The 17836-nt window shown below is 37.5% G+C and overlaps 1 protein-coding gene across 3 annotated transcripts in view; it reads right to left on the minus strand.

Moving 5' to 3' along the window:
- Positions 1-3382: 3382 nt before the first annotated feature.
- The window catches only part of HECW2 (HECT, C2 and WW domain containing E3 ubiquitin protein ligase 2), a 239868-nt gene continuing 225414 nt past the window's right edge, over positions 3383-17836 (minus strand). For 2 of the 3 annotated variants that reach the window (XM_032594456.1, XM_030324947.1), the window contains exon 28: positions 3383-9959. In XM_032594456.1, coding sequence (XP_032450347.1) covers positions 9848-9959 — 112 coding nt within the window. In that variant the 3' untranslated portion in view covers positions 3383-9847. The remainder of the gene's footprint in view (positions 9960-17836) is intronic. The other variant, XR_004344036.1, reaches the window with a different exon arrangement.

A 17836-nucleotide genomic window follows, 5' to 3' on the forward strand; every position in this document is an offset into this window, starting at 1 on the left:
CCCTATGACCCAGCAATAGCACTGCTAGGAATTTATCCAAGGGATACAGGAGTACTGATGCATAGGGGCACTTGTACCCCAATGTTCATAGCAGCACTCTCAACAATAGCCAAATTATGGAAAGAGCCTAAATGTCCATCAACTGATGAATGGATAAAGAAATTGTGGTTTATATACACAATGGAATACTACGTGGCAATGAGAAAAAATGAAATATGGCCTTTTGTAGCAACGTGGATGGAACTGGAGAGTGTAATGCTAAGTGAAATAAGCCATACAGAGAAAGACAGATACCATATGGTTTCACTCTTATGTGGATCCTGAGAAACTTAACAGAAACCCATGGGGGAGGGGAAGGAAAAAAAAAAAAGAGGTTAGAGTGGGAGAGAGCCAAAGCATAAGAGACTGTTAAAAACTGAGAACAAACTGAGGGTTGATGGGGGGTGGGAGGGAGGGGAGGGTGAGTGATGGGTATTGAGGAGGGCACCTTTTGGGATGAGCACTGGGTGTTGTATGGAAACCAATTTGTCAATAAATTTCATATATATATATAAAAAAAAATAAAATAAAATTTTTTGACATGGCTTCTTAACTGGAGCTGGAGTAATGGAAATTATCAATAATTGGTGAGTAGTTCTTTAGTCAACAATTAAAGATCGTTTCTTTTGTTTTGTTCTGGGAAGCCATTCAGTGGAGAATGAAATTGCTCCCAGGGGAAAGGTATAGCCCCTCATTTCATCCTCAGAAAAAGAAATGCTGATCTGGACTGGTCAGGTTCAGGGGCCCAGATTTGGGTCTTGTTGTCTTTTGGTATTTCATCACTTGAAATTTCTCTTGCATTTCCAGGCCATTAGTTTGGAAGATAAGGGTTGCTGCTGAAACCTCCATCATGTTTGGCCATCTTGTTTTGGGGCTTTCCTATTTTTCTGGACTCACCCCTTTTTTCTGGACTATTTCCATTCCGGGTTCTTTCCCTTGAGAAGTTGAAGAGTAGGCAATCTGGACGAGCTCCAGAGTCATGTATTACATATCCAGATTCATATATCAACAGGCTGGCTTTCCCTTCCTGGAACTTGCCTTTCCCTCTAAGTAAGACATAATCAAGACTAATCAAGCTGTGAATGGGAGTGTAGGAAGACACAGGTGTAGGAAGCCTTTTGACCTCCTTTGGTCTCTTTAGAGTTGACTCCACTTACTGCAAAAAATGTCTTTCGTATGTTTTAATCTAGTTCACAGAAGATTGCATTGGACATTGAGGGGAAAGCCTCATAGTAATAAAAAGCAGGTCTTTAGTTGGCCTTGATTTTAGGGTTTAATTTGGAGATGGAAGCAGGGAGAGGGATGTGTTGGTAATGTCATGACAAAGTTGAAGGATTTGATTTAGAATGTATTTTCCAATGGCAGCTGAATACCAACTAGACAGGAATTATTACGTTATTTGGTATAGCAAGAAGTAGTATTTTATAACTATATAAATGGTCATATATATATATATATATCTGACTATATATATCTGACTATATATATATATATATATATATATACAGTTCCAATGATTTATGCTTTGGAAAATTGCTTGTTTTTCCTTTCTAAAGGAACAATCAGTGAATAAAAATCTTTTGAGAGAACCTATAATAATGGGGAAAATGAAATGTGTGAAGCTCATTTCTATCAATGTAAACATTTTATCTTTATCAGATGTTCTCATTTTTTTTTAATGTTTATTTAGTTTTGAGACAGAGACAGAGAACGAGCGGGGGAGGACCAGAGAGAGAGAGGGAGACACAGCATCTGAAGCAGGCTCCAGGCTCTGAGCTGTCAGCCCAGAGCCCAACACGGGGCTCGAACTCACAAATGGTGAGATCATGATCTGAGCCGAAGTTGAATGCTTAACTGACTGAGCCACCCAGGTGCCTCCAGAAATTCTCATTTCAATTATTGTTATTCCAAAATTTACTTTGGTTGACAAATGTTATACTGGTCAACCTAGTATCTATAGAAGGAAGTACCCATTTAGAAGGGGGAGAAAAGCCATTAATAGGTTAACATTTTTGATCAATACAGCAAAGTATGTAGAAAAAATCTTTTCTCCTCCTTGATAAAGAGGTTAAATGCTTTCTAGTTAAAGGATGAAATTTAAAAAAGTACCAAGAAAGAATTCACAGGAGCAATTAGTAGGATGGGGGAAATTATGCATTATTAAAACATTCACTAACTAAATGGGTTTTATGTTATAACACAAGAATATAATGAAGGCAGATAAATGTATCATGATAAAAGCACATTGAGGTCAAATGTTATAGATGGAATAATATGACACAAAAACCAGGAAGTCGGTGCCATGAACACAATCTCTTGCTCTTCCCTTTCGCTAATGACTTGAAACGTTAGTCATTATAAAGCATGAGCCTTTGCTTTAACTGCTTTCTTGTGGTGTATGAAATTTATTTTTAGTCTAAAATATAGAATGAAGAGTTTAATGGCACATCTGTTCCATGAAATCTTGACAAGGATGTTCTTAACTCATACGAATTAACACAGGTCTTTTTCAGAAAGACTGGTAAGCACAGATCATTTTCAAATACATCCTTTAGTGACTATTTGGCCTCATATAGAGCTGCTTTTCTCCTTTCCCCATCTCTTCCTGTCAACTACTTGTCTTAGTAATATTTTATTTGTTTGGTCAGTTCATTTACACTACGAATCAAGTATAACAGATAATGATATTGTTTAAATTGATTAAATGAAGAGTCCAAACTGGTTGGACCTGCAAGACAAATTCAACCTACAGACATTATTTGCGTTGATTCACCCAGTATAAAAAGATCTAGAATTATCACATAAAAATTAGATTTCTGGGTTTCTCTTGATAAATCTGAAGATCTTTCAACACTGGACTTAAATTTTATGTCACTAGAGCTGGAGTAAAATACTAGAATGCCGTCTTTGGGTAAATCCAATCATTCTCTGTTGCTTACATCCAGCCAGTTTCACTCATGCAATACCTAACTGATCCCTGGAGGCTTGTGAATATGTGACCCCTGGATTAGATTGGTAGTGGTGGTGGGAGTGGTGGTATGCATATGTGTTTATAAAACAAGCGTTCAACCAAGATGGCTTAACAAATAGTCTCAGCCCATGTGAGTTAAGAGACTATGATTTGTATTAACTCATTTCTTCAACATTATTTGATGGGGCTATCAAATACTGAAACATTCTTTTAGGGATAAACAAAATGGATTCCTAATTATAAATATCATGAAGAGAACTTTCTGGATCCACAAAGCTGCATACTAATCCCACAAGACCTTTATCCCTACTTTGTTCTCTTTCCTTTTGAGTTTTTTCTTTCCCAAATGTATCACAGAGAAGTCATAATCTATTTTTTTAAAGAAGATTTATTTTGGATTAAGTGATTTCATGATGCAACATGGTTTTAAACAAAAATAGAGATCAGTATGAAAATAAAACAAATTGTACACATTAAAATATCTTTCCCTCAAAGCATTTTGGAATCATAAAAAAATACAACACAAAAGTCAGGGGTTCAGGTGAGGATAAGAATACAAACTTTCCAGAAAACAAACATCTAGTCTACATTTCAAAGTCCCAGGCTCCATTTAATACCACCCACAAATCATTTCAAGGATGTCAACAATCTGCATTATTAGCTTTGAAAAAAAATAGATGAAATTTAAATATAAGGTGAAATGAGAGCTGTATGGTCTTAATGCCAGTACTAAATACCTCCCATTGTTATTCTATATTTAAAGTCACATTGAATGAATATGAAGCTTAAATTAACTCAACAAAAATAGAAACATAGCTATTAACTGGGATACATGGTATAGTAGATACATGGGTAGAGTTGGTGAAAAGAAATGATAAGGCTTAAAAAAATACATCACCTGTGCTCTACTGAAATCTTAGAAATAAATATGTTTCTTTTTACAGAGCCTTAATATTAAAAAGTAAGCATTATTATAAAATTAGATTAATACTTTCAGTAAGAGGCAAGAGAGATGCATGTATTTTTATTTATTTATTTTGGAATGCCTGCATCCCTATTATAAAAACATGTAATCTTACGCACTTTCCAATATATTAACAGCTTCAAATTTTACTTACGATATCATATAAAGAAAAATAGGTTGTAATAACAGCTTTTAGAGCTTTAGGGTCCTAAAAGAACTCTCAGTTCTGTGTGTTTCCTGGTTAGTCCTTCCAAGGTATCTCTTGAACATTATCCATCCTTTTTTACAGAAGGTGTAGTAACCAGAAGTTTACTGACGGTTCCTTACCTGCATCAGTAATAGCTGATTCAGTTTGAATCATACAACATACCTATCAACACTCCTCAGGGTTGTAATATCCTAAAAGAAAATTAGATAGAAAGATATCACCTGCCCAAGGCCACTAGACATAAAAATCACATATATAAACATAATTTCTCTGTGTTCCCCAAATACCATACAACTAGGGCCTGCCAATTCTACCAAACTGTGCCATCATGAAAGCCAAATAAACTAGCTAGCAGATTAAATCTAAGCGAGTGTATTTTCAGTCTTGATTAACTTCCTGAAAAATTGGAAACACTGATTAGGTCTCCATTTACAATTCAGCAACCTAATTCTTAGGATTTTGCTTTCTGGGTTAACAGGGAACATTTAAGTCACCACTAGAAACCATGAAAATGTCCCAAAAGCTATTCTAATGTCAAAGAATGTCTGCTGAAAAACAAATTAAGCAAAATAAATATGTCTAACTACACCGTTTCTTTTACTTATATAGAAAGCTCAATAATATCAGTAATAATTCTGAAGATAAATAAAATCCACAACATAATTTAATGCCAATTGTCAAATTTCCTGATTCAGCTATGGTTAGCTTTAATACTTTGGGGCTAAATTCTGTTTTGCAATACAGAGGATGTTATCGATCTACTGAAGTGATACAATGAGGGTTATTTCCCACCAGGCAGATTATCAAGCAGTGCCCTTACTAGGCAGCATTCTTTTTTATTCCCCCCCCCCCCCACCCCAAAGTCAGAAACCAAATTGAAGTACATGTTCCTACCCCCACCAGCAGGTCCTGAGATGATCTTTCCAACCCTTGTTGTATCTTTCCCTCTATTACAGTCCTGTCTTAATCATCGCTGCACCCCCGGCCCAGCTTGCCGTGATAAGGGTAGCACACACACACTCATTATATCCTTTGTGCCAGCTCCTTGGAATGCAGCTACCACTTCTGAGTCTTGACAGTTGGTCAACAGTTAGCATTACATTCTGGCAGGGGTGGGGAACACAACCGCTGGACTTCTCTTTTCTACTTTTTGTTTTTATTACGCCTCTAGTGGACCGCTGTTGGCCTTAAGCCAAAATTTAGACAGCTTAATATCTCTGGCATTCGTTTGTTTCCGTGTTAGATAAACAAGTCTATCTGGAAAACACAACTGAACTAGAAAGGTAACACGTTTTTCAAAATTAGAATCTGATTAAAAGTGACATGCTCATTAATTTCAACTCAAGTTTTATGGTTACAAGTAAGGTGTCTGAGATCTAGAGTGTTTTCAGTCATCCACTAAAGCAGATAAGAGGAGCACAATAAGGCCTAAAGCTCAGACCCAGTTTGGAGATTCGGTCACATTCTTTATTTGCATGTTTTTACTATGCAGGGTTATGGGTATCTTTTAATGATGGTGGATCATCATTTTGCCTGCCTTGGGGATTACCCCAAGAGGGTTAATTGGAAAGATTTTCAGATTCTTTATTATAAGATGTTTGCTTTAGTTAGAAGTGGTCAAGTTATAAATACAATTTGTGCAGAAAGAAAGAAAAAAGTGAATAAACGTGAAGAGGACAGAGAGGAAAAGAGAATCTGCAGGGGTTCCTTCATCCACATCACAGGAAACGGACTACCAGAGCTCTGGATCCATCTTCATTAAGAATTGAAAAATAAAGTAAAACTCCTGATTAAAGTGGTTGTTTCAAACCTTATCTTGCTTCCAAATTATATTCTAGAGAACTGAACTGTACTATAGAAATCCACCAAAAGCCATCCCATTTTGCATGGTTTGAAATTTCTCGTAACAAGTAGTAAAATGCAAATATTAAGTCCATGAGGAGTTTTTCTGTGAATACACTAATTTCTTCCACGGGCTTTTTAGAAGGTGTCACATTTTAAGAGCGTTTGAAGAAATGAAAATTTGGGCAGATGAAGCATCTTGCAAAATTCACTGATAGTGGAATACGTCGGAAGAAACGTTAGCCTCCATATTTCTTGAAGTGAAGCCTAGAATTGCAACCGTAAAGTGTTGAAATGGATCTTACGAGCCATCCATGAAAACCAGTGTCAACCCAGCGGGGATTGATACCTTCTCCCCCACAAAGTACATGAGGAGCAAAAGAAGATGCACGTGACAGCATTTTGAAACCTTAAAGCACCACACACACACAGTCTAACATTACTGTTAACCATTTGAAGGCAGTTCTAGCACTTCTGATTGTTATGCAGGTGAGAGGTGTTCCTTCATTGATTATAGAATGTCTATTAAATTATAAACATAACATAGGCTAGAAAATTGTGACCATGCTTCTTGAACCAAGATCTATTCATTTTTGTGCACAAAATCAATGTTTTGACCCCAGAAGTGAGTTGGGCTCAAGGACAGGTGAAAGGAAACGGAGGGAAATGACTGGATTTAATTTTGGCATTTCTTTGATAATTTGAAGATCCTTGAGATGCTCCTTCATGGTTCGGCTCCCGCCTGCACACTGTAAACCCTCGTGGGTAAATGTACCCTGGGCCTCCACACTTGACCAGTATTGACACACTATTACATGCTCTTAGTTACTATTTATGTGACTTTTATTTTCAGCCACAGTATCTCCCATGTATGAAGCCTTCATTGGATCTCCCAGATGGAACAACTGTTCTCTCCTCATTCCTTGATTGTAAAACATGACAAATTTTATTAAAAATACTTTTTTTTTAAACCTTGGTGTCTACTCCACTAGACTGTGAGCTTCTCAAGGGCAGATTTTTGAATCCTACATCTCTATCATCAAACATAGTGGTTGGCACAGAGTGAAGGCCAAGAGTGCGCCTCTTGCTTCATCTAAGAGATGTTCTACAAACATACGTGATGCATCATGACTGTCTTTTATAGAAGACAGCAGAGTGTAAGCATCACTCCTGAGTTTCTTAAAGAAAACGAGACCATACAGCCAAGTCATCTAGGCTCAGAGTCCAAAAGAAAATATTTATGGGTATTTCTGTTTGTAGCAGATGCTACAGTCCAATTTATTCTGTAGAAACGTTATTTAATATTTTCACAGTTATTATTGGATTTTTTTGTTTTACTGATTATGAATAGTAGGATCAGTTATAATAGTGTTCTGATATGTTAAGTATGTCTTTGATAATTCCCAATTCTGAGAACAGTAGCAACAGCAGATGATTATCCTGTTATTTGGGAAGACGTTAGATGCCTTAACAAGGAATATAGTTGTTAGAAATAATTAAAGAGATACATTTTATTGCCAACTTCTTTTACCTAATAATGTGGAACATGATAGCAAAGTGTCACAAACCAAAATGAAAGCTAACATGGTCTATTTTTGAAAGAAATGTAACTTTTTATACCAGCTGCTTAGAGAATGCCAGCTCTGAACCATCTTATATACCGTCAAAGATGTGGGTTGTTTTTTTTTTTGAAAAAGTATGTTATAGTATTTTTCCTTATAATGAAAAAAATACAAACAAGTAAAAATAGTTTGCAAATTAAATATATACTTATATTCATGATCAGTAAACACAAGCTAACATTTCCAATTAAAATTTTTTTCTCTTCCCTTTTTTCCTGGTCTAATTATAGTACACAGATAAATCTTCCTTTCTTATCTCCAGATTTCTGTAACCTTTTGGGGGAACATTTCCCCATGCTATAGTACCTGTCTTTAGTTCAGGATCGCAGCATGAGTGGTATTCCTCTTGAGGGTCTCAATGGTAAACATAGCTTAACCAACAGGAGAGCAATTAGTTCTTAAAAACCATCTGTGAAAACCATGCATCTGACTCTATAAAATACAAGATTGCCAACATCCCATAATAGGAATTCCATGGCTACTTATAATTCTCAAAGAGGTGTCTGGGCAGTGCCTGTAAAACCACAGGCTGGCAAACCAAATGTGAATCCAATGCTTTTATTATCCACGATTTAACTTCACTCTATTGAAGAACTCACTCTGATTAGTTACGGCCAGAAGTCAAGAAATAAACAGTGATGTGAAATAACCCCAAAAGCAATAAAAATGAAGAACATCGTCTGATAAAACTAAGCAGAAATAACATTAGTGATATCATGCAGTTTCTGAGAGACCATAGAAAAATTGTTTCTTAATATTGATAAGAAAATTATGCATCAGTGAAAATGCAGGCTTAGAAATATAGTGCTGAGAGTTTCAATTTGTGATGTCTTCACTGATGAGGGAAAATGGAATTCTTATTACTAAAGAGAGCTGATCTCTTGGGTGTTGCTGAAGGCTCTCTAAATGATCTTAGTGTTTAATGATGCTGTACAAATAAAAAGCAGTGGGGGAAATACGAAATATCTGTATTAAATGCCATCCTGTAAAGTATTTGATGGATGGAAGAAGTCTAATGCATTTTAAATAAATGCATATCATACTATCACATATAGTGAGTCTTAAAAAATTATTACTTAGATGCACAGTCCTTGTAGTGGTAGACATGGCACTGTGAAGGAAGTTTGATTTAGAAGCTATTTTCTATTTACTTGTCAAGTGATGGAGTTGCTGTTAGTCATATTGTAATGTCCCTTCAACTTTGGTACATTCAGTGCAAAATATTTCGGGGAATTTTTTTTGTACCTTTATAAAAATAAAAGGCCCTTTTGTTCCCTTGAGAGTGCTTAAAAGGATACATACTAGCATGATGCCCGAGTAAGCATGGAACATGAAAATGGAACAGGTGATACATACGGAACAGGTTGGTTCTTATATACATCTTAAAGAACATAAATATAATGAACCTATGAAAAATAAACAGAACTCACTGTGTATTTTTTCCTGATATGCTGTGATTAATTGCTAGTTATTTTTAAATTGTTTTCATGCATTATAAAGCATAAAATCTGTCATTAGTTATTCATTGTAGAACAGTTTGTCTTCAGCCATAATTACACACATACCACTTTGCATATACATTGTCACAGACCACCTTATTGCAAATCTTTAAAGTTACCTCATGTTGACTTGGTTTCATTTTCACTTGTGTCCCATGAAAGCTGAAACCTATGGTGCACACCATGCAGGCACTCATAGCAAGAAAATGAATATTCTGCTATAACGTAGGGCTTAAATGAATGTACTTTTAGGAAATATATTTGTTTTTATTATATTATTTAACTTGAGCTAATTTGGAGATTGGGCCAAGTGCTGCCAGTTGGGCTTGAACCACGTTCAAAGGTAAGTTTCAAGATTCTCCCGAGTCCCTGAAGCTGAAGTTACCATGGAGCTGATCGTGTACAGGTTCATCTTTGTCTTGGAACATAACACAAATGGAAAAAAGTTTGGCAGTCAACAACTGTTGATTGAAAGACTGTTGGGTAGTTCCCTGGGCATCAAGCTCACCCAAATCCTTCCAAGAGGACTCATCACCACTATCCGGACCCCATTGTGACAGAGCATGTGTTCCTGGAAAATAATAGCACTCAGCTTGACTCTAGTGGAAGCATACTCTTGAAACTTCCAACATTCAGTCATTCTTCTAGACAGCAGCTTCTGAAATTGCCTGTCCATACAGAGCCTGGCATCATTCTTCCAGGTCACTCAAGTCCAAAGGTACTTGTTTCTTCAACTGCTGTCAAGAGTTTTTCATAAAGCATGGAGAATGATGGGTACGGGGGGAGATCCAGACGGTTGAAACAAGTGTGAGCTCTGCAAACAGAAGCAGCAGTACCAAGATTAACGTGCTTTGAACGAAATGAGATTGGTGTGTGTGTGTGTGTGTGTGTGTGTGTGTGCGTGCACGTGCGTGCACACGCATGTGTTCATGCTCGTCTTTCATATTCAGATTGTTGCCAATTTTCACACTTATTTTTTGGAGAAACTGAAAATATTTGAATTTCTAAAGAGGAATGGGATATTTAAAAAATATTTTCTTTGTTTTCACAACCATTTAAAATCCACATTACATACATATTGCTTTGTTTAGTTGTCTAACAACTGCAAAGACAAGTTTGATTTTTTGCATCTCTTTTGGTGTTATACTTTTTTTCTAAGTTTTTATTTGAATTCCAGTTAGTGAACATAACAGTGTAATATAAGTTTCAGGTGTACAATTTAGAGATTCAACACTTACACAGACATGAATGTAAGTTCTTGCAAAGTAATTCATTTTCAGAGTTTGATTATGCATGGATGTCTCAGAAAATCTAGGGTTTTACATTCTGTCATTTTGTTGGGCACAGAAGAGCACTGAGTATCTCTGAAGACTGGCTTAGAGTCTCGGGGAAATTCCCTGGCTGGATTTTCCTGCTGAGGTCAGTAGACCATTGTTACTTCTTCCAATCCTGTGCTATAATCTGTTTTCTCCTAACTCACAGTACAAAATCATGGCCATTTAAATCATTACATTAAGTATTCTTTTTTAGAAATACCTCCCCTTTTGCCAAGATAGGAAAAAAATATGCTTTCCTGTTATTTGCACCTGAATCACAATAAAAAATAGACAGTCTCCAAATAGTACATCTTATCAGGAAAAAAATCTGCACTTTTGACATGGAATAGGAAGCATTTTATTCTGAATGTACAACAGCTTCTTTGTGGGGGCTAAACAACGTTGACTAAAAAAAACTGCTCCCAAATTCATATGTAATTTTAGGAGTTATAATTACTGATGGACTATTTTTACAAAGTTACATGTTTAAATTTTCACTCTCATAAATCACTTTAACCCTTAAGACGTAAATATAATTACATTCCTAGATGCAGTTTAGTGCCATGGAAGGATGAGAAGTTTGAAGTTGAACAGACCGGGGTTTGAATTCTAGATCTACCACCCAGCTGTGTGATTTGGAGTTATTAAAACTCCCTGAGACTCCATTTCTCACCTATAAAATGAGAATAATATCATGTGTCTCAGAAGGATCCAAAGAATTAAATGAAGAATTAAAAAATTAAATCAAGTAACAGAAGCGTGTTTAATATCATGCCTGGGTCACACTGTTTGACCAATAAATAAGGGATGTATTGTTAGCTTCATTTCATTACCATCAAAAAGATTTGCTCTACTTGCCTTCATTAAATTGCCAAAAGATAATCATGACTCATGGAAATGACAAAATAACACAGAGATAATCAAGCAGGTGTCTGGCCACGTGCCTTTTTAGACCAGGAATGCAAAGGGGCTCAATTATAAGAATATCAGTTTTAGGACAGAGATATGGTACTGGCTCAGAGTTTATGACTCTTGTTATTACAAATGCTAGATATATGGGGGGAAGTCATCTAATTAATCTTTGTACCCAAACACGTTTTTAACATAACAAACTATTTCAGAATTGCATTTAATACAATTCTTGTTAATGTAGTTCTTGTTGTATCTCCCTTACACTGGAACCTCAACTTGGAGGCCTCAAGGAAGATGTTTAGCTTTTTTTTTAAATGTTTTATTTATTTTTGAGAGAGAGAGAGAGAGACAGAAAGAGACAGAGAGAGAAAGAGAGAGAGAAAGAGAGAGAGAGAGAGTGTGAGCTGGGCAGGGGCAGAGAGAGAGGGAGGCAGAATCCACAAAGCAGACTCCAGGCTCTGAGCTGTCAGCACAGAGCCCGATGCGGGGCTCGAACCCATGAACCACGAGATCATGACCAGAGCCGAAGTCGGATACTCAACCAAATGAGCCACCCAGGTGTCCCGAAGACATTTAACTTAAAAAAAAATTAAACTAGCATACTAAAAGATAGTCCTAGAATGGTTTAAAAGATAGTCCTAGGATAGTCCTGTGTACCAGTATAGAATTATTCAATGAAGACTTTATCTCTGTTCTAGGGAAATGAGAAGAAGCAGAGAAGTAAAATATGTTTTGAATATAATTATATGCCGGGCTTTGTATTTAGATGAATAACATTGATTATCCCATTAGACTAAAAGATAATGCTTCATTAAATGAAATATAAAATTTTTCATTTCTTTGGTGACCGACATGGCTGAGCATCTTTCTCCAAGTTAGCTTGCTTGTAACATTTCCTATTTTGTGACCTACATGTTCATCTCCTTGGCCTGTTTGTCTTTTCAAGTGTTCTTTTTTTTTTTTTGAAAGAGAGAGAGAGAGAGAGAGAGGGAGGGAGGGAAAGAGGGAAGGAAAGAGAGAGAGAGAGAGAGGGAGGGAGGGAAAGAGGGAAGGAAAGAGAGAGAGAGAGAGAGGGAAGGAGAGAGAGAGAATGAGCAGAAGAGCAGCAGAAAGAGGGGAAGAGAGAGAATCCCAAGCAGGCTCTGCACCTGCCCCCACCCGGGGCTCCATCTCATGAACTGTGATATCACAACCTGAGCCGAGTCAGATGCTCAACTGATTGAGCCACCCAGGCATCTGGTATTAGCCAATTTTAAGTGCAGTTCTGTAGCATTAAGTACATCGACAGTGTTTTGCAACTATCACTACCACCCATCTCTGAAACTTTAAAATCTTTCCAAGCTGAAACTATACTATTGAACACCAACTCCAATCCTCTCTTACCCCTGCAACCACAACTCTATTTTCTATGTATTTCACTATAGTAGGTACCTTTTGTCACTGGAATCATTGTCCCTTATGATGGGCTTATTTCACTGAGCATAATAATGTCTTCCAGGCCCATATTATAGCATGGATCAGAACTTCCTTTTTTTTTTTTTTTTTTTTTTTTTGAGGTTGAATAATACTCCATTGCAGGTATATACTGCATTTTGTTAATCCATTCATCCACTGATGGTCAAGGGTTGTTTCCATCTTTTAGCTATTAAAAAAAATGTTGTTATGTACATTGGTGTGCGAGTATCTTGTCAAGTCCCTGCTTTTAATTCTTTTTGTGTATATACCCAGGAATGGAATTGCTGGATCATACAGCAATTCTATTGTCAATTTTTTTTAATTAAAAAAAATTCTTTTAAAATGTTTATTTATTGTTGAGAGAGAGAGGGAGAGAGAGAGACAGAGAGAGACAGAGAGAGAGAGTTCAAGCAGGAAGGGGAAGAGAAAGAGGGAGACACAGAATCCAAAGCAGGCTCCAGGCTCTGAGCTGTCAGCACAGAGCCCAACACAGGGCTGGAACTCACAAACCATGAAATCATGACCTGAGCTGAAGTCAGAAGCTCAACTGACTGAGTCACCCAGGTGCCCCTCTATTGTAAAATTTTTTTAAGAACTGCCATACTGTTTTCCACAATGGCTACATCATTCTACATTCCTATCAGCAGTGAACAAGGGTTCCAATTTGTGTACATCCTTATCAATATTTATTATTATTATTTTTATAACAGCCATCCTCTGAGTGTGAAGTCCATTTTGTCATTTAAAGCTTTAGGATTTCTTATTGATTGGCATAAACAGTACAAAATAAAGAGATTAACTCTTGTATTATCTCCGGCTAATCTCTTCAGCCATTCACTTTTTAATTTAGTTATGCCTTTTATTTACAGAACAATGTAAACCTGGTTCTTTGTTACCCATTTCTGATACATTGTCATTCTGTCTTCGGTGTATTGATAAGAAGGATGTTGAAAAAGTGATCATTATTGCTTACACCTAGTAGGAGTTTTTTGTTGTCTATGCTTTTCTTTTGGTAGTGCTGGTGTATTAAAGAGTGCTATAGATCAACTTTGGGGACAACTTTTCTCAAAAGAGTAGCTCATAGTTGTAATCTTGAATAGATATGTGTGAACTCATTTTCATGAATTGAGTCATTTTGGGTGAATTAGGAAATAAAAATAGTTCAAGATGACCCATTTGCTAGCTAAGCAATAATCCCTAATTAATGGTTTATTTGCTTAGGACAGGGCATGACTATCGGTGTAATTTATCACACCCTAGTTAAGCCTGTTCCTTCCCTCTTGACACCAAATATTTTCCCTTAACTAGAGGCTAGTTTTAGTTAATTAAGAATTAACAGAATGGTCACATACATAGGAATAGGGATTCATAAATAGTAATGTTTAAAGTCCCCAGTTAAGTTCTTGCACATACTTAATTGCAGAATTTCAATTCACTGTGGGTCTGTGGCAGGCAAATTCTAAGATGACTCACCATGACCCAAGCCTTTGTATAATCCCCATCTTTCGAGCATGAGTGGGATTTGTAACTTGCAATCCATGGAATATGGCATAGGTGAAGGTATACTGCAGATGTAATTAAAGCCAGGAGTTGATTTTAAGTTAAACAAAAGGGTGATTATCCTGGGTTGGCCTGACCTAATTAGGTGAGACCTTTAAAAAAGCATCAGGGGCGCCTGGGTGCCTCAGTCGGTTAAGCGTCCGACTTCAGCTCAGGTCACGATCTCGCGGTCCGTGAGTTCGAGCCCCGCGTCGGGCTCTGGGCTGACGGCTCAGAGCCTGGAGCCTGCTTCCGATTCTGTGTCTCCCTCTCTCTCTGCCCCTCCCCGGTTCATGCTCTGTCTCTCTCTGTCTCAAAAATAAATAAACGTTAAAAAAAATTAAAAATAAAAATAAAAATAAAAAAGCATCAGGGAGGTCAGAGACTCTCAATGTTGATGGATTTAAAGAAGTCACCTGCCATGGATTCTATAGCTACAATTTTGCCAACAGCCTAAAAGAGCTTGGAACCAGGTCCAGTTGAGCCTCCAGATGAGAATGCATTCCAGCCAATACCCTGATTTCAGTCTTGTGAGATGCTGAGCAGAAGACCCAGCTAAGCCTTGCGTGAACTCCTGATCCGCAGAAAGTGATATAATTGTGTGTTGGTTTAAGGTGCTAAGTTTGTGCTAACCGGTGATGCAGCAACAGAAAATGACTGCAGGTCTCAAGGTAGTAGAACAGTCCAAGGAAAGGAGGTAAGTGTGATGAATGTAATACAGTAGAATCACCCTATCAAGGATAGGCAGGGGGCACAGCTGAGAGTAAACAGATGTCCTTCCACTCCCCCGGTATCTGAGCAGAGAAACAGGAACTCGGCATGTCTCTCGCTCTGCAGTTTCTGTAGTATCTTTGCAGATACTATGGTATCTTATCCAGTAAATCTATAAGTCTCAATGGTTTTTTTTTACGCCTGAGTACTCTTCTCTCTAAAGACTCAAATCTCAACACAAAGGGAAGGACTGGACAACTTTTTTTGATCCTCTTCAGTCATAAGACACAATCACCATTACTGATCCATAATCTAGGATGATCACTGCTTCCGAAATTATATCTAGTTGTATAACGTATGGTTACCATAAAAGAACTTTCCCTCTGAATAAACTAAATAGCTTCTCTAGAAAATGCTTCACGAGGATGGAAAGTATATATACTGTGGATGGGGAAACTTCAGAAAGATTAAGTGGTTTTCCCAAGGTCAAAGTTGAGTCAGTGGCCAAATCAAAAATAGGACCCCAACCTAGGGGAAGTCCAAGATGAAACCGAAAGCAGGAATGTTCATGGGCTCTGTTCTTTCATTTTTTGAAGTCTGAGTGTTAATTTTATCCTACTCCTGACTGTGAACTGTTAGTTCACAGACCACATACATTAGAGGACATCCTACTTGAACATCATATTAGATTACATACATTTTGATGACAAGGCTTAGCCAAATGAAGCTTCAAATATTTTTTAAATGAATGACTCAAACACAATATGCAGTAGCTCTGGGGAAAATGGTCTGCATTAGGTCAGTCCAGAAAACCTTGGGAGATACCGGGGGATTTTTAGGCTCAGTTCAAACCATCAGTCCTATCTCAGGCTTACCAGAAAGCAGAGGTACGTTAAGGGACACATTGAAGTGCATCAGAATCACCCAAGAAGCCTGTTTACCTTGGAGATTTTTGGCTCCACCCCCTAAGATTCTAATTCAGAAAGTTTAGGGTGGGCCTAGGGATCCGTATTTTAACAATCACTACAAGTGAGTCCGATGCAGGTGGTCTCCACTACTGGACAGACATCAAGTGGATGAGAAATAAGATATCGACATTGGCTATCTACATCAGCATTTTGTATGCCTGCAAAAATTTCAAAACTCCTTATAAACAAGACAGCATTGCTAATAAGGAAATTGAGGAATAGTGTGGTTAAATAAATTGCCCAATATTTACCATCAACCTGCAGTATGAGCCAAGAAGAGGAAAAGCAAAACAAAACAAAACACAATCCTCTGAGGCTTTTCACACTCCTCCCTCTCCCGCCCCATTCCATGTCCTAAGAAAACTCTAGCAGAAAATAACAGGAGGGCTCTTAGAATATGTTGACATTGGCAGCAAAAGCACATCCAGTTATTCTGTCTCAATAAAAGGACATTTTTCAAATCTTTCAAAGCCAGCTACACTAAGGCTATAATGAGTTTACCTCATTTTAATCTATGCAGCCAGAACCACTCAAGGAGGGCAGGTCTGAACCCATCTTTGGGAAATCGTGCAGCCATCAATATAAAGAAGATTTAAAGCCCTCCAGACATCTGGTATGACTTAATCTCTTGGTGCTTTCTGTATTCTTCAAACGTTAACCAGGTCACATGCTTACTCTCTCTTCTTTCCTATAGATAGACAAGTCAATTATCTAAATCCAGTGAGCCCAAAGTATCACAATCCCCTCTAAATTTTCACAGTAAATTAATGAATTTCTCCTCTCTCTCTCTCTCTTTCACTGTGTGTGTGTGTGTGTGTGTGTGTGTGTGTGTACTTATTAATTGATTCCCCATTTTCCCAGAACTGATTTTTTGGTAGCTTTAGGACTCAAAATGTAAGACAAATAAGAAATTACAAACAGGATTTTAAATTAAAAGAGAAAACGAGGGACAGAGAGAGAGGGAGAAAGAGAAGGAGAAAATCATGGATCTCATTTTATCAAGTAGGTGTAGTCCTAGAAACAAAATATATTTGAATCTAATAAATCCTTTGTACTTGCATTATTATTTAGAAAGTGCTTTACTCATATTCTCTTCTTTCCAATCGGCAGTGGTGCATAATCCTTCAGATTTGTCTCCTTATTCCTATTCCCACCTCTTTATCAAGTAATTAATAAGTCAAAAGCAGACACAGGCATTCTGGAAAATTCCTAAGGAACCTTGGAACATATTACTTGTTAATGTCTAGATTCCTTTGAAAATGTGAGTATTCCTGACCTAAATTACCTTTCAAGGCCACATTTTGCCTCTGTGAGTGTCCACAGGCTTTCCCCTAAGGGAATCAGGTGTGCCTGCAGTTCTGGTTGTCAGGGCTGCTGGGGGCAGGGCCAGAGTGGGCCTGTAGTTGGGCTGTGGAGTACGCAAAGGGGGGTTTCCTCCAGGCTTTCCGGGGCCTCTAATTCAGGGCTCAATGACTCTTCAGGCAGCATCCAAGGCTGTTTCCCTGTAAAACCTCTTATACTATTTCTCCCCTTGAAGATGCCATATTCTGAAAGCTTGTCCTCCCCACACAAAGTACTGTGATGAATAAAGGTTTTTCAATTTACACAACATTTCATTTATTCCTTCATTCACTGAACAATTACTTACTGAGTTCCTACTGCATGCCAGGCATTGACCTGTCCCCTGGTAGATGAGGAAGTAAAGTCTGGCCTCTGCCCACAAGGAGAATTTACAACCTGGCATCAAAATATGCAAGCAAATCGGAGGCCCTAAAGCTTGTGCTGTCTGT

This window comes from Lynx canadensis, chromosome C1 (genome assembly GCF_007474595.2).
Source record: "Lynx canadensis isolate LIC74 chromosome C1, mLynCan4.pri.v2, whole genome shotgun sequence".
In the NCBI taxonomy this organism is placed as follows: domain Eukaryota; kingdom Metazoa; phylum Chordata; class Mammalia; order Carnivora; family Felidae; genus Lynx; species Lynx canadensis.